At 49.0% G+C, this 18887-nt stretch overlaps 1 protein-coding gene across 4 annotated transcripts in view; it reads right to left on the bottom strand.

Annotated features, from left to right (window-relative positions):
- Positions 1–18887, bottom strand: part of ASB13 (ankyrin repeat and SOCS box containing 13) — a 27001-nt gene extending 8114 nt beyond the window's left edge. For 3 of the 4 annotated variants that reach the window (XM_072918417.1, XM_072918412.1, XM_072918426.1), the window contains exons 1-6: positions 18761–18887; positions 14990–15177; positions 11727–11877; positions 7249–7383; positions 4597–4788; positions 1293–1401 (exon numbers count right to left, since the gene is read on the bottom strand). In XM_072918417.1, coding sequence (XP_072774518.1) covers positions 1293–1401; positions 4597–4788; positions 7249–7383; positions 11727–11877; positions 14990–15177; positions 18761–18821 — 836 coding nt within the window. In that variant the 5' untranslated portion in view covers positions 18822–18887. Of the gene's footprint in view, positions 1–1146; positions 1402–4596; positions 4789–7248; positions 7384–11726; positions 11878–14989; positions 15178–18760 lie in introns of those variants that run through there. The other variant, XM_041720904.2, reaches the window with a different exon arrangement.

The following is an 18887-nucleotide window of genomic DNA, read 5'->3' as shown; positions in this document are numbered from 1 at the left end:
AAGGGGCAGGGAGGAAGAAATAAAATAGAAATTAAACCCCATAAAGTGCATTCGGCCCCAGCTCAGCGTTCCCAGCCTGCATCCCAGGAGATTCCGGGATTTCTGCAGGAATTTGTCCTCCTGGGGATTTCCGGGATTAGTGGGAAAAATGGAAAAGCTGGAATGGGGAGGAGAATCCCAGCTGGGATTCAGGCCTGGAATCCCAATCCCAATCCCTGGAATCCCAATCCCAAACTGGCATTGGGAAAAGAGCTCCAAAGGGGGGAAATCAATCCCAAAATTCCCAAATTTCCAGGCAGAGCCCAGTCCTGCTGCATCCCACGGGATCTCCAGGGAGGGGGAAATCAAATTTGGGATCAGGGAATGTCCTGGGATGGGGAATGGGAATGGGAATGGGATTGGGAATGGGGATGGGACACAGCCAATCCCAGGCCTCTCCTCATTCCTGGTGTTGATCCAAAGCCTCTGGATGCTCCTGGAAAACCCTAAAAATTCCCTAAATAAATGAGCTGCAGTGCCTCTAATTAGCCCTGAGCTCGTTCATTTAGGGAATTGCTTTAGGGAATCGTTAATTTAGGGAATTGTTAATTTAGGGAATTCATTTAGGGAATCATTCATTTAGGGAATTCATTTAGGGAATTGTTAATTTAGGAAATTGTTAATTTAGGGAATTAATGAATTAACAGGGAATTAATTTGCCCCCAGCTGGGCTCGCAGCTGTCCCTGGAGTTATTCCCAAGGGTGGGATCCCATCCAAATCCAAGGATTTCCCCTCCCAGTCCCTCTGCAGCCAGCAGGGAAAGGGGTCCTGGATCATCCAGAAGGGGATGGGTGATGGGATAAAAATGGGAAAACTGGGATCAGAGGGGTCTCTGCAGGGAAAAATGGGAAAAATGGGATCAGAAGTAGGATCAGAGGAGTCTGTGCAGAGAAAAATGGGATGAAAATGGGATCAGAAATGGGAAAAATGGGATCAGAAATGGGATCAGAGCTGCTCCAGAGCAAGGAATTCCCAGCTGGAATGATTCCCACTCCCCAGTTATCCCATTTCCCTCCCACCTGGCTGGATCCCACCGAGGAAATCCGGGAAAATCAGGGAAACCCCAGCTGGGAAATCCCAAAAAAGCTGACAGGGAAGAGGAGAAATCCTGACAATTCCTATTTACAGCAGTGCCTGAAATTAAATTAAAAGGGGGTCTGGGGGAGGTAGAAGAGCAGGAGAATTCCCAGATCCCGTGGGGTTTTCCCGGGAATTGGGCTGTTCCCGGCTCGGTCAGTTGTAGGAGAGGTACCGGATGAGCCGGGGGGGAATTTCCAGCTTGGAGATCTTGTCCAGGCCGCGCTGGCCGGCGGCGCGGCGCACGGTGACACGGCACAGCTGCGCCAGGCTCAGCGGCGTCTCTGCGGGACAGCGGGGCGGAAACGGGAAATGGGATCAGAAATGGGGAAAAATGGGGAAAATGGGGGCAGGAATGGGGAAATGGGATCAGGAATGGGATAAAAACGGGAAAACGGGGTCAGGAATGGGGAAAAACGGGGTCAGGAATGGGGAAAAACGGGGTCAGGAATGGGGAAATGGGATAAAAACGGGGAAAACGGGGTCAGGAATGGGGAAAAACGGGGTCAGGAATGGGGAAATGGGATAAAAATGGGGAAAAATGGGGTCAGGAATGGGGAAATGGAATAAAAATGGGATAAAAATGGGAAAAATGGGGTCAGGAATGGGGAAAAATGGGGTCAGGAATGGGAAAATGGGATAAAAAATGGGGAAAACCGGGGTCAGGAATGGGGAAATGGGATAAAAATGGGAAAAAACGGGGTCAGGAATGGGGAAATGGGATAAAAACAGGGAAATGGGATCAGAAATGGGAAAAAAACAGGAAAAACAGGGTCAGGAATGGGGAAATGGGATAAAAATGGGATAAAAATGGGGGAAAACGGGGTCAGGAACGGGGAAATGGGATAAAAGTGGGGAAAAATGGGGTCAGGAACGGGGAAATGGGATAAAAATGGGATAAAAATGGGGAAAAACGGGGTCAGGAACAGGGAAATGGGATAAAAATGGGGGAAAACGGGGTCAGGAATGGGGAAATGGGATAAAAATGGGGGAAAACGGGGTTAGGAATGGGAAAATGGGATAAAAACAGGGAAATGGGATCAGAAATGGGATAAAAACGGGAAAAACAGGGTCAGGAACGGGGAAATGGGATAAAAATGGGGAAAAACGGGGTCAGGAACGGGGAAATGGGATAAAAACAGGGAAATGGGATCAGAAATGGGATAAAAACAGGAAAAACAGGGTCAGGAATGGGGAAATGGGATAAAAATGGGGAAAAAACAGGGTCAGGAATGGGGAAATGGGATAAAAATGGGGAAATGGGATCAGAAATGGGATAAAACCAGGAAAAACAGGGTCAGGAATGGGGAAATGGGATAAAAATGGGATGAAAATGGGGAAAAACGGGGTCAGGAACGGGGAAATGGGATAAAAATGGGATAAAAATGGGACAAAAATGGGGAAAAACAGGGTCAGGAACGGGGAAATGGGATAAAAATGGGGAAAAACGGGGTCAGGAACGGGGAAATGGGATAAAAATGGGGAAAAAATGGGGAAAAACGGGGTCAGGAACAGGGAAATGGGATCAGAAATGGGGGAAAAAATGGGGAAAACAGGGTCAGGAATGGAGAAAAACGGGGTCAGGAACGGGGAAATGGGATACAAATGGGGAAAAACAGGATCAGGAATGGGGAAATGGGATAAAGACAGGGAAATGGGATCAGAAATGGGATAAAAACGGGAAAAATGGGGGCAGGAATGGGGAAATGGGATTAAAATTGGGGAAAACGGGGTCAGGAATGGGGAAATGGGATAAAAATGAGATAAAAATGGCGAAAAACCGGGTCAGGAATGGGGAAATGGGATAAAAATTAGATGAAAATGGGGAAAAACGGGGTCAGGAACGGGGAAATGGGATAAAAATGGGGAAAAACGGGGTCAGGAATGAGGAAATGGGATAAAAATGGGGAAAAACGGGGTCAGGAACGGGAAAATGTGATAAAAACAGGGAAATGGGGTCAGAAATGGGATAAAAACAGGAAAAACGGGGTCAGGAATGGGGAAAAACGGGGTCAGGAATGGGGAAATGGGATAAAAATGGGGAAAAATGGGGTCAGGAACGGGGAAAAACCAGGAAAAACAGGGTCAGGAATGGGGAAATGGGATTAAAATTGGGGAAAACGGGGTCAGGAATGGGGAAATGGGATAAAAATGAGATAAAAATGGCGAAAAAGGGGGTCAGGAATGGGGAAATGGGATAAAAATGGGAAAAACAGGGTCAGGAACGGGAAAATGGGATAACACCAGGGAAATGGGATCAGAAATGGGGTAAAAAACGGGAAAAACGGGGGCAGGAATGGGGAAAAACGGGAAAAACGGGGGCAGGAATGGGGAAAAACGGGGGCAGGAATGGGGAAATGGGATAAAAATGGGGAAATGGGATCAGAAATGGGATAAAAACAGGAAAAACGGGGTCACGAATGGGGAGATGGGATAAAAATGGGATAAAAATGGGGGAAAACGGGGTCAGGAATGGGGAAATGGGATAAAAACAGGGAAATGGGATGAGAAATGGGATAAAAACAGGAAAAATGGGGTCAGGAATGGGGAAATGGGATAAAAATGGGATAAAAATGGGGAAAAACGGGGTCAGGAATGGGGAAATGGGATAAAAATGGGGAAAAATGGGGTCAGGAATGGGGAAATGGGATAAAAACGGGATAAAATGGGATAAACACCCAAGACAAAGTGCATTTGGCAGCCAAATCCCTAATAAAAAAGGGATTTGATGACTGAATTACCAGGACAAAGTGGATTTGATGGCCAAAATCCCAGAAAAAGGGAATGTGATGACCAAATTTTCAGGAGAAAGGGGGATTTGATGGCCAAACTCCCAGGACAAAGTGGATTTGATAGTCAAATTCACAATAAAAAGGGGATCTGATGGCCAAATTCCAAAAAAAAAGTGGATTTGATGGCCAAAGTCTCAGGACAAAAGGGATTTGATGACCGAATTCACAGTAAAAGGAGATTTGATGGCCAAACTCACAGGACAAAGGGAATTTCATGGCCAAATTCAACTGGATCAGGAGATCTGATGGCCACATTCCCAAGAGAAAGAGGATTTCATGACCAAATTCTCAGGACAAAGGGGATTTGATGGCCAAATTCCAAAGAAAAGTGGATTTGATGGCCAAACTCCCAGGACAAAGTGGATTTGATGGCCAAATTCCCAGGACAAAGGAATTTGATGGCCAAACTCCCAGAAAAAGGGGATGTGATGACCATATTTTCAGGAGAAAGGGGGATTTGATGATCAAATTCCCAGGATAAAGTGGATTTGATGGCCAAATTCCCAGTAAAAGAGGGGATTTGATGACTGAATCCCCAAGAAAAAGAGGATTTGATGACTGAATTCCCAGGACAAAGTGGATTTGATGGCCAAATTCACAATAAAAAGGGGATTTGATGGCCAAATTCCAAAGAAAAAGTGGATTTGATGGCCAAACTCCCGGGAAAAGCCGATTTTCCGCACTCACTCTCGTAGAACTCGAAGCACTTGGCGGTGGGGCTGCTGCTCCAGGTGTAATCCGAGGGTTTCTTGCCGCGGTTGTCCCGGGCGTAGATGTTGCCCCCGAACTCCACCAGCAGCTGCACCAGGTCCACGTTGCGCACCTTGGCCGCGTGGTGCAGCGCGGTCTCGTGCAGCTTGGCAGCGTTCACGTTGGCTCCTGGCACGGCACACGGAATTCCGCGTGGGAAACGGGAGAGTCCGGCCGGGAAATGGGGAAAGGGCAGGGAAAAGGGGATTTATCTCGAGGAAAAGGGAATTTAAACATGGAATTCTGCGTGGGAAATGGGAGAATCCAATCAGGAAAAGGGGAAAGGGCAGGGAAAAGGTGATCTGGGTGGGGAAAAGGGGATTTGGCCAGGGAAAAAGGAAGCCGGGCTGGCAAAAGGGATTTATCCAGGGGAAAGGGGATTTGTCCAGGGAAAATGGGATTTAGCCAGGGATAAAGAAAATCCAGGCAGGGAAAAGGGGATCCAGGCAGGAAAAAGGGGATTTGGCCAGGGAAAAGGGGATTTAACCAGGGAAAAGGGGATCCAGGCAGGGAAAAGAGGATTTGGCCAGGGAAAAGGGGATTTAAACAAGGAAAAGGGGAGCCGGGCAGGGAAAAGGGGATCCAGGCATGGAAAAGGGGATTTATCCAGGGAAAAGAAAATTCAGGCAGGGAAAAAGGGATTTATCTCAAGGAAAAGGGAATTTAAACACAGAATTCTGCATGGGAAACGGGAGAATCCAGCCGGGAAAAGGAGAAAGGGCAGGGAAAAGGGGAGCCAAGCTGGGAAAAGGGGAGCTGGGCAGGGAAAAGGGGATCCAGGCAGGGAAAAGGGGAGCCAGGCTGGGAAAAGGGGATTTGGCCAGGTAAAAGGGAATCCAGGCATGGAAAAGGGGATTTATCCAGGGGAAAGGGGACTTATCCAGGGAAACGGAAATTCAGGCAGGGAAAAAGGAATTTATCTCAAGGAAAAGGGAATTTAAACATGGAATTCTGCGTGGGAAATGGGAGAATCCGGCCGGGAAAAGGGGAAAGGGCAGGGAAAAGGGGAGCTGGGCTGGGAAAAGGGGATCCAGATAGGGAAAAGGGGATCCAGGCAGGGAAAAGGGGATTTGTCCAGGGAAAAGGGGATTTGTCCAGGGAAAAGGGGATTTAGCTAGGGATAAAGAAATCCAGGCATGGAGAAGAAAATCCAGGCAGGGAAAAGGGGATTTGGCCAGGGAAAAGGGGATCCAGGCAGGGAAAAGAGGATTTGGCCAGGGAAAAGGGGATTTAACCAGGGAAAAGGGGATCCAGGCAGGGAAAAGGGGATCCAGGCACGGAAAAGGGGATTTAAACAAGGAAAAGGGGAGCCGGGCAGGGAAAAAGGGATTTATCCAGGGGAAAGGGGACTTATCCAGGGAAAAGGAAATTCAGGCAGGGAAAAAGGGATTTATCTCAAGGAAAAGGGAATTTAAACACAGAATTCCGTGTGGGAAACGGGAGAATCCGGCCAGGAAATGGGGAAAGGGCAGGGAAAAGGGGAGCTGGGCTGGGAAAAGGGGATCCAGGCAGGGAAAAGGGGATTTGGCCAGGTAAAAGGGAATCCAGGCATGGAAAAAGGGATTTATCCAGGGGAAAGGGGATTTGTCCAGGGAAAAGGGGATTTAGCCAGGGATAAAGAAATCCAGGCAGAGAAAAGGGGATCCAGGCAGAGAAAAGGGGATTTATCCAGGGAAAAAGAAATCCAGGCAGGGAAAAGGGGATTTATCCAGGGGAAAGGGGATTTGGCCAGGGAAAATAGAATTTAGCCAGGGAAAAGCAATCAGAAGTGGGATCAGAGGGGTCTGTGCAGGGAAGAATGGGATCAGGAGTGGGATCAGGAATGGGCTCAGGAACGAGATCAGGAATGGGACTGAGGAGTCTGTGCAGGGAAAAACAGGATCAGGAATGGGATCAGGAAGGGGATCAGGAATGGGATCAGGAACGGGATCAGGAATGGGCTTAGGAACGGGATCAGGAACGGGATCAGGAATGGGCTCAGGAACGGGATCAGGAACGGGCTCAGGATTGGGATCAGGAACGGGATCAGGAACAGGCTCAGGCATGGGAGCGAGGGCTCTGTGCAGGGAAGAACAGGATCAGGAATGGGATCAGGAATGGGATCAGGAATGGGCTCAGGAACGGGATCAGGAACGGGATCAGGAACGGGAGCGAGGGCTCTGTGCAGGGAAGAACAGGATCAGGAATGGGATCAGGAATGGGATCAGGAATGGGATCAGGAACGGGATCAGGAATGGGCTCAGGAACGGGATCAGGAACGGGATCAGGAACGGGATCAGGAATGGGCTCAGGAATGGGATCGGGATCGGGAACGGGCTCAGGAACAGGATCAGGAACGGGATCAGGAACGGGATCAGGCATGGGAGCGAGGGCTCTGTGCAGGGAAGAACAGGATCAGGAACGGGATCAGGAACAGGATCAGGAATGGGACTGAGGAGTCTGTGCAGGGAAAAACAGGATCAGGAACGGGCTCAGGAATGGGATCAGGAATGGGCTCAGGCATGGCAGCGAGGGCTCTGTGCCAGAAGCCGTTTCCCAGAGCGGTTCCCCCGCTCTCTCCCAGCAGGATTCCGGGCGGGAATGCCGTACCTGCCTGCAGCAGCAGCTTGGCACAGTCCAGGTGCTCCCGGGCACAGGCCACGTGCAGGGGGGTCCCGAAGTGGCAGTCGTGGGCCTCCAGGTTGGCACCCACCTCGATCAGCAGCTGCACGCACTCCGGGCTGCCTGGGACACGGAAACCGGGAAAATCCCACCGGATCCGGGAATTCCTGCTGGAAACTGGGGAATCCCAACCCACCGGGGTGCAATTCCTGCTGGAAACTGGGGAATTTCACTGAAAACTGGGCAATCCCACTGAAAACTGGGAAATCCCAACCCACCGGGGTGGAATCCCCACTGAAAACTGGGAAATCCCACTGAAAACTGAGAAATACCACCGAAATCCTGAAATTCCTGCTGAAAACTGGGAATTTGCGCTGAAAATGAGAGAAATCCCACTGAAATCCAGGAATTCCCACTGAAAACTGGGAAATCCTGACCCACCGGGGTGGAATTCCTGCTGGAAACTGGGAAACCCCAACCCACCGGGGTGGAATTCCTGCTGGAAACTGGGGAATCCCACTGAAAACTGGGAAATCCCAACCCACCGGGGTGGAATCCCCACTGAAAACTGGGAAATCCCGACCCACCGGGGTGCAATTCCCACTGAAAACTGGGAAATCCCAACCCACCGGGGTGGAATCCCCACTGAAAACTGGGAAATACCACTGAAATCCAGAAATTCCTGCTGAAAACTGGGAATTTGCGCTGAAAATGAGAGAAATCCCACTGAAATCCAGAAATTCCCACTGAAAACTGGGAAATCCCAACCCACCGGGGTGGAATCCCCACTGAAAACTGGGAAATACCACCGAAATCCGGAAATTCCTGCTGAAAACTGGGAATTTGCGCTGAAAATGAGAGAAATCCCACTGAAATCCAGGAATTCCCACTGAAAACTGGGAAATCCCGACCCACCGGGGTGCAATTCTCGCTGGAAACTGGGCAATCCCACTGAAATTAGTGAATTCCCACTGAAAACTGGGAAATCCCAACCCACCAGGCTGGAATCCCCACTGAAAACTGGGAAATACCACCAAAATCCGGAAATTCCTGCTGAAAACTGGGAATTTGCGCTGAAAATGACAGAAATCCCACTGAAATCCAGGAATTCCCACTGAAAACTGGGAAATCCCGACCCACCGGGGTGGAATTCCTGCAGGAAACTGGGAAATCCCAACCCAGCAGGATAGAATTCCCACTGGAAACCAGGAAAATCCCACTGAAATCTGTGAATTCCCACTGAAAACTGGGAAATCTCAACCCACAAGGATCAAATTGCCCTGGAATTGCTCTGGAATGACCCTTCAGTGACCTCGGAATTGACCTGGAATTAATGTCCTTGGAATAACCCAGGAATTGCCCTAGAAATACCCATTGAATTGCCCTGGAATGGCCTTGGAATTGCCCTGGAATGACCCTGAAATTGCCCTGGAATGACCTTTGAATGTCCCTGGAATGAATGTCCCTGGAATAACCCAGGAATGAACCCAGAATTGCCCTGGAATGACCTTGGGATTGACCTGGAATGAATGTTGCCAGAATGACCCAGGAATTGCCCTGGATTGACCCTGGAATTCCCCTGGAATTGCTCTGGAATGGCCCCGGAATGGCCCCAGAATTGCTCTGGAATGTCCCTGGAATTAATGTACCTGAAATTGCCCTGGAATTGCTCTGGAATAACCCTGGAATTGCCCTGGAACTGCCCTGGAATGGCCCCAGAATTGCTCTGGAATGAATGTCCCGGGAATTGCCCTCAAATGAGCTTGGAATTGCCCTGGAATGACCTTCAAATGTCCCTGGAATAACCCAGGAATGAACCTGGAATTGCCCTGGAATGACCTTCAAATATCCCTGGAATGAATGTCCCTGGAATAACCCAGGAATGAACCCAGAATTGCCCTGGATTGACCCTGGAATTGCTCTGGAATGGCCCATGAATGGCCCCAGAATTGCTCTGGAATGTCCCTGGAATTAATGTCCCTGAAATTGCCCTTGAATTGCTCTGGAATAACCCTGGAATGACCTTCGAATGTCCCTGGAATGAATGTCCCTGGAATAACCCAGGAATGAACCCGGAATTGCCCTGGGATGACCTTGGGATTGACCTGGAATGAATGTCCCCAGAATGACCCAAGAATTGCCCTGGATTGACCCTGGAATTCCCCTGGAATTGCTCTGGAATGTCCCTGGAATTAATGTCCCTGGAATTGCCCTGGAATGACCCTGGAATTGCCCTGGAATGACCTTCGAATGTCCCTGGAATGAATGTCCCTGAAATAACCCAAGAATTGCCCTGGAATTGCCCTGGATTGACCCTGGAATTGCCCTGGAATGACCTTCGAATATCCCTGGAATGAATGTCCCTGAAATAACCCAGGAATGAACCCGGAATGACCCTGGAATGACCTTGGGATTGACCTGGAATGAATGTCAACAGAATAACCCAGGAATTGCCCAGGATTGACCCTGGATTGACTCTGGAATTCCCCTGGAATTGCTCTGGAATGGCCCAGGAATTAACATCCCTGGAATTGCCCTGGAATTGCTCTGGAATAACCCTGCAATGACCTTCCAATGTCCCTGGAATTAATGTCCCTGGAATAACGCAGGAATGAACCCGGAATTGCCCTGGAATGACCTTGGGCTTGACCTGGAATGAATGTCCCCAGAATAACCCAGGAATTGCCCTGGATTGACCCTGGAATTGCTCTGGAATGTCCCTGGAATTAATGTCCCTGAAATTGCCCTTGAATTGCTCTGGAATAACCCTGGAATTACCTTTGAATGTCCCTGGAATGAATGTCTCTGGAATAACCCAGGAATGATCCTGGAATTGCCCTGGAATGACCCTGGAATTGTCCTGGAATGACCTTCGAATGTCCCTGGAATGAATATCCCCGGAATAATCCAGGAATGAACCCAGAATTGCCCTGGAATGACCTTGGGATTGACCTGGAATGAATGTCACCAGAATAACCCAAGAATTGCCCTGGAATTGCCCTGGATTGACCCTGGAATTGCCCTGGAATGACCTTCGAATGTCCCTGGAATGAATGTCCCTGAAATAACCCAAGAATTGCCCTGGAATTGCCCTGGAATGACCTTCGAATATCCCTGGAATGAATGTCCCCAGAATAACCCAGGAATTGCCCCGGATTGACCCTGGAATTGCTCTGGAATGGCCCAGGAATGGCCCAGGAATGGCCCCAGAATTGCTCTGGAATGTCCCTGGAATTAATGTCCCTGGAATTGCCCTTGAATTGCTCTGGAATATCCCTGGAATTAATGTCCCTGGAATAACCCAGGAATGAACCCGGAATTGCCCTGGAATGACCTTGGGCTTGACCTGGAATGAATGTCCCCAGAATAACCCAAGAACTTCCCTGGAATGACCCTGGAATTCCCCTGGAATTGCTCTGGAATGGCCCAGGAATGACCCCAGAATTGCTCTGGAACGTCCCTGGAATTAATGTCCCTGAAATTGCCCTTGAATTGCTCTGGAATAACCCTGGAATGACCTTCGAATGTCCCTGGAATTAATGTCCCTGGAATAACCCAGGAATGAACCCGGAATTGCCCTGGAATGACCCTGGAATTGCCCTCAATTGACCCTGGAATTGCTCTGGAATGTCCCTGGAATTAATGTCTCTGAAATTGCCCTTGAATTGCTCTGGAATAACCCTGGAATTGCCCTGGAATGGTCCCAGAATTGCTCTGGAATGAATGTCCCGGGAATTGCCCTCAAATGAGCTTGGAATTGCCCTGGAATGACCTTCGAATGTCCTTGGAATAACCCAGGAATGAACCCGGAATTGCCCTGGGATGACCTTGGGATTGACCTGGAATGAATGTTGCCAGAATAACCCAGGAATTGCCCTGGATTGGCCCTGGAATTCCCCCGGAATTGCTCTGGAATGACCCTGGAAATAATGTGCCTGAAATTGTCCTTGAATTGCTCTGGAATAACCCTGGAATAACCTTCGAATGTCCCTGGAATGAATGTCCCTGGAATAACCAGGAATGAACCTGGAATTGCCCTGGAATGACCCTTGAATTGCCCTGGAATGACCTTCAAATATCCCTGGAATGAATGTCCCTCGAATAACCCAGGAATGAACGCGGAATTGCCCTGGAATGACCTTGGGATTGACCTGGAATGAATGTCCCCAAAATAACCCAGGAACTGGCCTGGAATTGCCCTGGATCGACCCTGGAATTCCCCTGGAATTGCTCTGGAATGTCCTTGGAATTAATGTCCCTGAAATTGCCCTTGAATTGCCCTGGAATAACCCTGGAATAACCTTCGAATGTCCCTGGAATGAATGTCCCTGGAATAACCCAGGAATGAACCCAGAATTGCCCTGGAATGACCTTGGGATTGACCTGGAACGAATGTCCCCAGAATAACCCAAGAATTCCCCTGGAATGACCCCGGAATGTGCCTGGAATTTCCCAGGAGCGCTCACCGCTCATGCAGGCCTCGTGCAGGGGCGAGGCGGTGTACAGGGGCGGGTTGACTTTGGCGCCGTGCGACAGCAGCACCCGCACGCACTCGATGCTGCCCGAGGCGCAGGCGTCGCACAGCGGCGTGCTGCCGTCGATGTTCCGCGCGTCCACCTGAGGGAGCAGGAAAAGGAGCTTAAAGTAGGGAAAAGCAGGTTAAAAAAGGTGAAAAGCGGGTTAAAAGCAGCGAAAAGAAGGTTAAAAGTAGGGAAAAGCAGGTTAAAACAGGTGAAAAGCGGGTTAAAAGTAGAGAAAAGAAGGTTAAAAGTATGTGAAAGGAGGATAAAAGTAGGGAAAAGAAGGTTAAAAGTAGAGAAAAGAAGGTTAAAAGTATGTGAAAGGGGGTTAAAAGTACGGAAAAGAAGGTTAAAACAGGTTAAAAGCAGGTTGAAAGGAGGGAAAAGAAGGTTAAAAGTATGTGAAAGGAGGTTAAAAGTAGGAAAAAGCAGGTTAAAACAGGTTAAAAGCAGTTAAAAGCAGGGAAAAGCAGGTTAAAACAGGTGAAAAGCAGGTTAAAACAGGTGAAAAGCAGGTTAAAAGTAGGGAAAAGAAGGTTAAAAGTAGCGAAAAGAAGGTTAAAAGTATGTGGAAGGAGGTTAAAAGTAGGGAAAAGCAGGTTAGAACAGGTGAAAAGCGGGTTAAAAGTAGGGAAAAGAAGGTTAAAACAGGTGAAAAGCAGGTTAAAAGTAGCGAAAAGAAGGTTAAAAGTATGTGAAAGGAGGTTAAAAGTAGGGAAAAGCAGGTTAAAAGTATGTGAAAGGAGGTTAAAAGTAGGGAAAAGCAGGTTAAAACAGGTGAAAAGCAGCTTAAAAGCAAGGGAAAGAAAGAAGGTTAAAAGTAGGGAAAAGCAGGTTAAAAGTAGGGAAAAGGAGGTGAAAAGTAAGGAAAAGCAAGAAGAGGTTAAAAGCAGGGATAAGCAGGTGAAAAAGCAGGGAAGAGCAAGGAAAAAGACGTTAAAAGCAGGTGAAAAGCAGGTTAAAAGTAGGGAAAAGCGGGTGAAAAGTAAGGAAAAGCAAGAAGAGGTTAAAAGCAGGCATAAACAGGTGAAAAGCAGGTTAAAAGTAGGGAAAAGAAGGTTAAAACAGGTTAAAAGCAGGTTAAAAGGAGGGAAAAGAAGGTTAAAAGTATGTGAAAGGAGGTTAAAAGTAGGGAAAAGAAGGTTAAAAGTAGCGAAAAGAAGGTTAAAAGTATGGGAAAGGAGGTTAAAAGTAGGGAAAAGCAGGTTAAAACTAGAAAAAACCAGGTTAAATGTAGGGAAAAGCGGGTGAAAAGTAAGGAAAAGCAAGAAGAGGTTAAAAGCAGGCATAAGCAGGTGAAAAGCAGGTTAAAAGTAGGGAAAAGAAGGTTAAAACAGGTGAAAATCAGGTTAAAAGCAAGGGAAAGAAGGTTAAAAGTAGGGAAAACCAGGTTAAAAGTAGGGAAAACCAGGTTAAAAGTAGGGAAAACCAGGTTAAAAGTAGGGAAAAGTGGGTGAAAAGTAAGGAAAAGCAAGAAGAGGTTAAAAGCAGGCATAAGCAGGTGAAAAGCAGGTTAAAAGTAGGGAAAAGAAGGTTAAAACAGGTTAAAAGCAGGTTAAAAGGAGGGAAAAGAAGGTTAAAACAGGTGAAAAGCAGGTTAAAAGTAGGGAAAAGAAGGTTAAAAGTATGTGAAAGGAGGTTAAAAGTAGGAAAAAGCAGGTGAAAAGCAGGGAAAAGCAAGGAAAAGAAAGTTAAAAGTAAGGAAAAGCAGGTGAAAAGTAAGGAAAAGCAAGAAGAGGTTAAAAGCAGGCATAAGCAGGTGAAAAGCAGGGAAAAGCAAGGAAAAAAAACGTTAAAAGCAGGTTAAAAGGAGGGAAAAGGAGGTTAAAAGTAGAGAAAAGAAGGTTAAAACAGGTTAAAAGCAGGTTAAAAGTAGCATTCACTGCAGACATTTGGATGCTGTCAAATCCTCAAAATCCCACGCCCTAACAATTATCCTGCCTTGATCCCAAGCTTGGAATGAGCTGGAATATTGGGAATCACCAGCAGGATCAGCTCTGGCACCACCACATCCCACTGTGAATTTACACCAAAATTTGGGAGAAATCCAGGAGCTTTTTATCCTACCATGAGTACCCCAAAAAGCAGTTTGGTTCTTCCAGAGATTCCTTGGGATCATCTTTCCCAAATTCTTTTGGAGTTTAATTCCTCTTATCCCAATTCCATCTCCCTGTAGGAGATTTCCCAGAAAAAACAGAGTTTCCCCTTGGCTGATTCAGAGGTGATTTTTTCCTTTTCCAACTGAGATCCAGGGATTTTCCTTCTCCAGCTGATCCCACTCCTGGGAGCTGTTTGCTGAGTGGAATGGTAGCAACAGAAATTTTAGGAAAAACTGGATATGAGGGAATATTTCCCCCCTAAAAAGAGGTTGCCCGGGGCACTGGAGGGATTTAAAAGCTGGAAGTGACACTGGGGACAGCAGCAGTGGCCTTGGCAGGGGTGGGAACGGCTGGATTGGAATTCCCAGGGTTTTTCCAACTCTGGAATTCCCCTCTCCCAGCTTTTCCCCACAGAACCAAACCTCTGGAATAAACTGGGCCGATGTTTCCCCGTGTTTCCTGGAGGTCTTGCCCCAGGATGCTGCAATGAGGAATAAAAAACAACCCACAAATGCAACAATTCCAGCTTTTCCTCAGGAAATGGAGTTTTCAGGATGCAGCTCCAAGTTCCTGAATTAATCCTCCCTGGCCCTAAACTTGGGAATTACATCCTGGTTTGGGGTGGGATCATTTCTTTTGCTGTTTTTAACTCAGTGAGCCAAGGTGGTTGTTCCTAAGCAAAACTAGGTGCTGGACTGGAGTTCCAATTTTTTTTCCCAATTTTTTGGGGTTTTTTGGGATTGGATCCCCCAGGGTTTTGCCAACTCTGGAATTCCCCTCTCCCAGCTTTTCCCCACAGGGAATTATTTTAACCCTGGATTTGCTGGTGGCTGAAGCTACCACAGGATAACAGATCCGACCTCACCACAGGAGGAGTGGGATTTTCCATCTTTTTCCAGGCAGGTGTTGGGAATGGGATGAGCTGGGATCAGACCCAAATCTGGAAGTGACACTGGGGGGAATGAGCTGGAATATTGGGAACCACCAGGAGGATCAGCTCTGGCACCACCACATCCAGATCCTCCATCACCGGGGGTGACGTGGATGCCACAAACACCTCCCAGGGCCCATCCAGGAGGATTCCCAGGCGGATGGGAGCAGGATGCAGACCTGGGCACCCGCGTCCAGCAGCAGTTTGACACACTGGGCCTGTCCCCTGAGGCTGGCCTCGTGCAGGGGCGTGATGGAGTCGTAGGTGACGGCGTTGACGCAGGCGCCGCTCTCGATCAGCTGCCGCAGCTGCAGGATCTCCCCTCGCCGCGCCGCCTCGTGCACCGGCGTCCTGTCCGCCCAGAAACCTGGGGAAGAGGCAATTTGTCAAAAAAAAAAAAAAAATCGTGGGTGTGGGGGGAAAAAATGGGTGTTTTGTGGGAATCCAAAGCTTCCCTCTGGCTGCCCTGGAAGGCCTGTACAGGAACCCCCCTGTACAGAGCCCCCAGAGACACTGTCTGTGATCTCTGTCCATGGAAAAGAGTTTTCAATCTTACAGGATCAATTACAAGCTCTGAGTGTTTGATATCAGTAATAATTAAGTGTGGCACAGGTGCAAAAGTAAAATTTTAGGATTCTAGATAAGGGGTCCAAAGAGGACAAGATGGAGGAAATTGGGTGTGCCTTGTCCTTTTTCTCCTTCTTCATGCCCTCCATGTTTCACTGTGGTGTTGGCATTTTTCTGTTGGTTCAGGCTGGGGACACACTGTCCAACGTAGGTGACAGATATTGGCACGTTATTGTAAATCCAGCACAGGTAGTTTGTGGTATTTAATGTTTGTACCATCCCACTGAGGGCAGAGCCCCACACGCTGCCCTGCAGGACAGAGCTGCGGCAGGGCAGCAGAACATGTTAGAGATAAACAGAATAAACAACCTTGAAACAGCACAGACGAATTATGGCTTCTTCTTTGGCAGCGGGGCTGAAAGACAGAGACTTTCTACAATCTGGGAATCATCAATACCACAGATTCCAACAGTATTTGGCACCCCACGGGATGGGGTTTCTGAGGAGGGTAGGGAGGAGCTGGGATGGGATTCATATGTGGGAAGATGTGGTTGTCACGCCCTTGGAATTGTCCCAGGATGGGTTTTGGAGAGGGTTTGGAGCGAGCTGGGGTGGTGGAAGGTGATGGAACAAGGGGGGGTTTCAACCTCTTCCAGCACAAATTGTTCCATGGAGGAGCATGGAAAGGGTCAGGATCAAGGGAAAAAACTCAGCCCTACTCAAAAATCCCTCTGGATTCCTGGAGGAACATGGGCTGGCTGCAAGGATAAGGAGCTGGGATCAAGGAAAAACTCAGCCCAAATCAAAAAATCCCTTCCCAAATTCTGAATTCCTGGAGGAACATGGAAAAAGAGCTGGGATCAAGAGAAAACTCAGCCCAACTCAAAAATCCCTCTGGATTCCTGGAGGAACATGGGCTGGCTGGATGGAAGGAGAGCTGGGAACAAGGGAAAACTCAGCCCACCTCCAAAAATCCCTATCCAAACTCTGGATTCCTGGAGGAGCATGGAAAGAGTTGGGATTGAGGCAAAACTCAGCCTAACTCCAAAAATCCCTTCCCAAACTTTGGATTCCTAAAGGAACATGGAGAAAGAGCTGTGATCAAGGAAAAACTCAGCCCAACTCAAAAAATCCCTTCCTAAACTCTGGATTATTAAAGGAAAAAGAGCTGGGATCAAGGGAAAACTCAGCCCAGCTCAAAAATCCCTTCCCAAATTCTGGATTCCTAAAGGAACATGGAAAAAGAGCTGGGATCAAGGAAAAACTCAGCCCAACTCAAAAAATCCCTTCCTAAATTCTGGATTATTAAAGGAAAAAGAGCTGGGATCAAGGGAAAACTCAGCCCAGCTCAAAAATTCCTTCCCCAAAAGCTCACGGAGCTTGGAAGAAGAAGTTCCCACCTGGAACACCTTTGCTCAGGAGGAACATGGAAAGAGTTGGGATTAAGTAAAAAACTCAGCCCAACTCCAAAAATCCCTTCCCAATCTCTGCATTCCTGCAGGAATGTGGAAAAAAAGCTGGGATCAAGGAAAAACTCAGCCCAACTCAAAAAATCCCTTCCTAAACTCTGGGTTCCTAAAGGAAAAAGAGCTGGGATCAAGGGAAAACTCAGCCCAGCTCAAAAATCCCTTCCCAAATTCTGGATTCCTAAAGAAACATGGAAAAAGAGCTGGGATCAAGGAAAAACTCAGCCCAACTCAAAAAATCCCTTCCCAAACTCTGGATTATTAAAGGAAAAAGAGCTGGGATCAAGGAAAAACTCAGCCCAACTCAAAAAAATCCCTTCCCAAACTCCGGATTATTAAAGGAAAAAGAGCTGGGATCAAGGGAAAACTCAGCCCAGCTCAAGAATCCCTTCCCCAAAAGCTCAAGAAGTTCCCACCTGGAACACCTTTGCTCAGCACCCAGCTCTGGCTCGTGTGGCACCGTGAGGTGACAACGGACAATGTCACCTCCTCCCCGGTGGGCTTTGCTTTGGAGGTGGCCCTGAGTAAAAACAGCTTCGTGTGTTCATAAAAAGAAAAAAAAGGGAATTCTCAATCCAAACATTTCCACAGGGTTTTTTCCCTTGGTTTGGGAGATCCCCATTCCTCTGCCAGTATCCCTGGGCAGGGTGGTTTTCCTTGCCTGGAGCTCCTCCTGGTTTTTGTGTCTGGAGAAGCAAATCCAAATGAGGATGGAGAGCTGGAGAGGGACTGGGGACAAGGATGGAGGGACAGGACACAGGGAATGGCTCCCACTGCCAGAGGGCAGCCATGGATGGGATCTTGGGAATGAGGAATTCCTGGCTAGGCTGGGATTGCCAGAGCAGCTGGGGCTGCCCCTGGATCCCTGGAATGTCCCAGGAAGGACTGGAGCACCCTGAGATCATGGCAGGTGTCCCTGGAATGAGCTTTGAGGTCCCTTCCCACCCAAACTGGTCCAGGATTCTGGGATTTGGGACACTCAGGATCCATCACCAGGGATTTTTATGGAAAATTGGGATAGAAAATAAAGGAAAAGGGAGACCCTTCATGGCTTCCTGAGATTCCAAGTGAAGCCCCTGGGTCAATGAATTTCTTGGAGAGGAGATGGATCCAATGTCAGGCTGGGAGAGCTGGGAATGTTCCCCTGGAGAGGAGAAGGATCCAGGGAGAGCTTCCAGCACATTCCAGGGCCTGAAGGGGCTCCAGGAGAGCTGCAGAGGGACTGGGGACAAGGCCTGAGGGACAGGACACAGGGAATGGCTCCCACTGCCAGAGGGCAGCCATGGATGGGATCTTGGGAATGAGGAATTCCTGGCTGGGCTGGGATTGCCAGAGCAGCTGGGGCTGCCCCTGGATCCCTGGAATGTCCAAGGAAAGGCTGGACACTGGGACAGTGGGAGGTGTCCCTGTCCCGGGAATCGGGACACGAGCCCCGGGGGTGACCCGGGATTTGGGCACCCGCGGTTCCAAGGTGGGAACGTCCCGATCCCACAGCGCCAGAACACCGCAGGAGGGGATTTAGGGAGGAACACGGATCGTTCCCCGGGAATTAGGGAGGAACACGGATCCTTCCCGGTGTCCTGACACCCATCCTCTTATCCCTTCCCTTGCGAGCGGCCCCTCACTCCCTGACCCGCCCTGCAGCCCCCAAATCCCATCCTTTAACCCCAAACCACTCTTTAAAAACCCACAGCCACACTTTAACCCCAAACCACTCTTTAACACCCAAAACCACACTTTAAACCCCAAATCCATCCTCAGACCTCCAAACCAGCCCCTCACAGCCCAACCCGCGCTCCAACCACCCAAATCACCCCATCCCAGAGGCGGCGCGGGGCGCAGCTCCCGGCGCGGCTCCGGTTCCCATCTCCCTCCCCGGCGGTTCCCCGGTGCCCGGCCCGGTCCCGGTGCACTCACTGATGTCGCCCCGCAGGGATCCGCCACCACCGCCGCCGCCGCCGCCGCTCGGGCTCTCCATGGCCCGGCCCGGCCCGGCCCGGCCCCGCCGCCTCAGCCCGCGGCCCGCCGGGCCCGCCGCGCGGCA

The sequence above is a fragment of the Taeniopygia guttata genome, chromosome 1A (genome assembly GCF_048771995.1).
Source record: "Taeniopygia guttata chromosome 1A, bTaeGut7.mat, whole genome shotgun sequence".
Taxonomy (NCBI): domain Eukaryota; kingdom Metazoa; phylum Chordata; class Aves; order Passeriformes; family Estrildidae; genus Taeniopygia; species Taeniopygia guttata.
The sequence above is the reverse complement of the archived record's forward strand: the minus strand, read 5'-3'. Positions and strand labels throughout refer to the sequence as shown.